General features: G+C 33.3%; 1 protein-coding gene across 1 annotated transcript in view; it reads right to left on the bottom strand.

Annotated features, from left to right (window-relative positions):
- The window catches only part of HELRODRAFT_172436 (hypothetical protein), a gene marked incomplete at both ends in the record, with an annotated part of 18,880 nt that extends 18,443 nt beyond the window's left edge, over positions 1–437 (bottom strand). The window contains 2 exons of the mRNA XM_009019096.1: positions 65–336; positions 404–437. Coding sequence (XP_009017344.1) covers positions 65–336; positions 404–437 — 306 coding nt within the window. The remainder of the gene's footprint in view (positions 1–64; positions 337–403) is intronic.
- Positions 438–1,724: the final 1,287 nt, after the last annotated feature.

The raw sequence follows: 1,724 nt of genomic DNA, 5'->3' as shown, positions 1-1,724 counted from the left end.
GTTTGTCATTATGTAATTTTTTCCATTAAATAAAAGTTATCGAAGGACTCAAAAGATACCTAACCTTTGTTTCGATAAATTTCGTTTCATTGTTGACAACATCCCCAGCTTCGTTCAAGAAAGTAAGAACAACTCGGTGTACATTATCTTGATCGAAATTTAACTCCATGATCGTAACAGGACCAGACGATGTTATTGTTAGTTTCGGATTTCTTCCATCCGTGACCGGGAAAGTAAAATGCGTTTTCGACGAGACTTCTAACTTTGGGTTGGACTCAACCTTAGTGTTTGGATCTTTTATAATGTCGAGTGTTCTACAGAGACTGGGCGTTGTTCCTGCCATTTAAAAATTATATGAAAACATCAATTTTAAATATTGAAAAAACACTGCAAGATAATTCACCTGATTCAGTTGTTGATTTTGTGAAGCGTCCCATTGTCGTTGTCACTGGTGCGATAGGAAACTAAAAGGACTATTAAAAAAATTTATAGCGAATAAAAGAGTTTGAAAAAAGCGTACCTTTTCTACACAAATCTTTATTTTTATTTTTTTTATTGAACCAATTTTAGCAAAATGCAAGAGTTTTGGAAAGAGTTATATCAGAACCAGTCTCGTTTCAACGGGAATATTAATTCTCTGTCAATAAAAAAATTCTTCGTTCAGGAATTATAAGAGAAAATAATAAGAGTTTGTTTATATTTTTTTCTCTGTGATATATAAAATATTATCCCATGTACACACCCCATTTGTGGGTTTTTTACAGAAAGAGTTTTTCCTGTGTTATTTTTATCTTCAGATTTTGTGACTTCTACAATCTGTATTTTTCACATCTCATTTTCAATATTCATAATGATTTGCGGCTCGGCGGTTTCTATACTCAAGGAGGTGCCAGGTGAATAAGTGAAAGATCCAGAACTTTCTTCAGACATTCCATCGCCTATCGTTAGTGTGACATCATCCAAATTCAAATATATAACTGAGCAGGTTGGAGCCGTGGTTCCTTTCAAAATAAAAATTTTTAATGTGAAACTTTTGAAAATTTGAAAGACTGACACAAACATACCTTGCTTGATTTCCGTTGTGATTGTAGTAGGTCTTGTGGTTTGAGAGCTGATATTTGTAAGTTCCGTGGCATGCGATGTACTTGTTTTAACAGTTGTTCCCGCTGCAGTAATTTTTGCTGAAACTGTTCTTGGAGTTGTTGCTTCTGAGACAAGTGATGAAGTTGTTCCTGGAACTGTGGATTAAGTGACAAAAAATTTATTTTCGGTGACGCCATAATGATCGACATTATTTCGAGTTGAAATATTTAGACGGATTAAGAAAATAAACGAAACATAAACAAGAAGATATAAGTTAATCTGTTGCAAAAAAAAATATTCACAACCATTAGATCAGATTATAAATAAACGACAAAGCAAAAGGAACTAATTGTATTAAAACTTGAAAAACTCATGTTGACCTGGTTCGCCACAAATCCATACTTCCATGTTGTTAATTACTACATTTCCTAACGGGATTTCCGGGAAAAGTTCAACAATAACCGTTTTGGCCATGACATTAAAATTGAACTTTGTCGACTGTCAGAATAAATAGTTTGTCATTATGTAATTTTTTCCATTAAATAAAAGTTATCGAAGGACTCAAAAGATACCTAACCTTTGTTTCGATAAATTTCGTTTCATTGTTGACAACATCCCCAGCTTCGTTCAAGAAAGTAAGA

Source organism: Helobdella robusta (genome assembly GCF_000326865.2).
Source record: "Helobdella robusta unplaced genomic scaffold HELROscaffold_23, whole genome shotgun sequence".
NCBI lineage: Eukaryota > Metazoa > Annelida > Clitellata > Rhynchobdellida > Glossiphoniidae > Helobdella > Helobdella robusta.
This window is presented reverse-complemented; position numbering and strand designations above follow the sequence as displayed.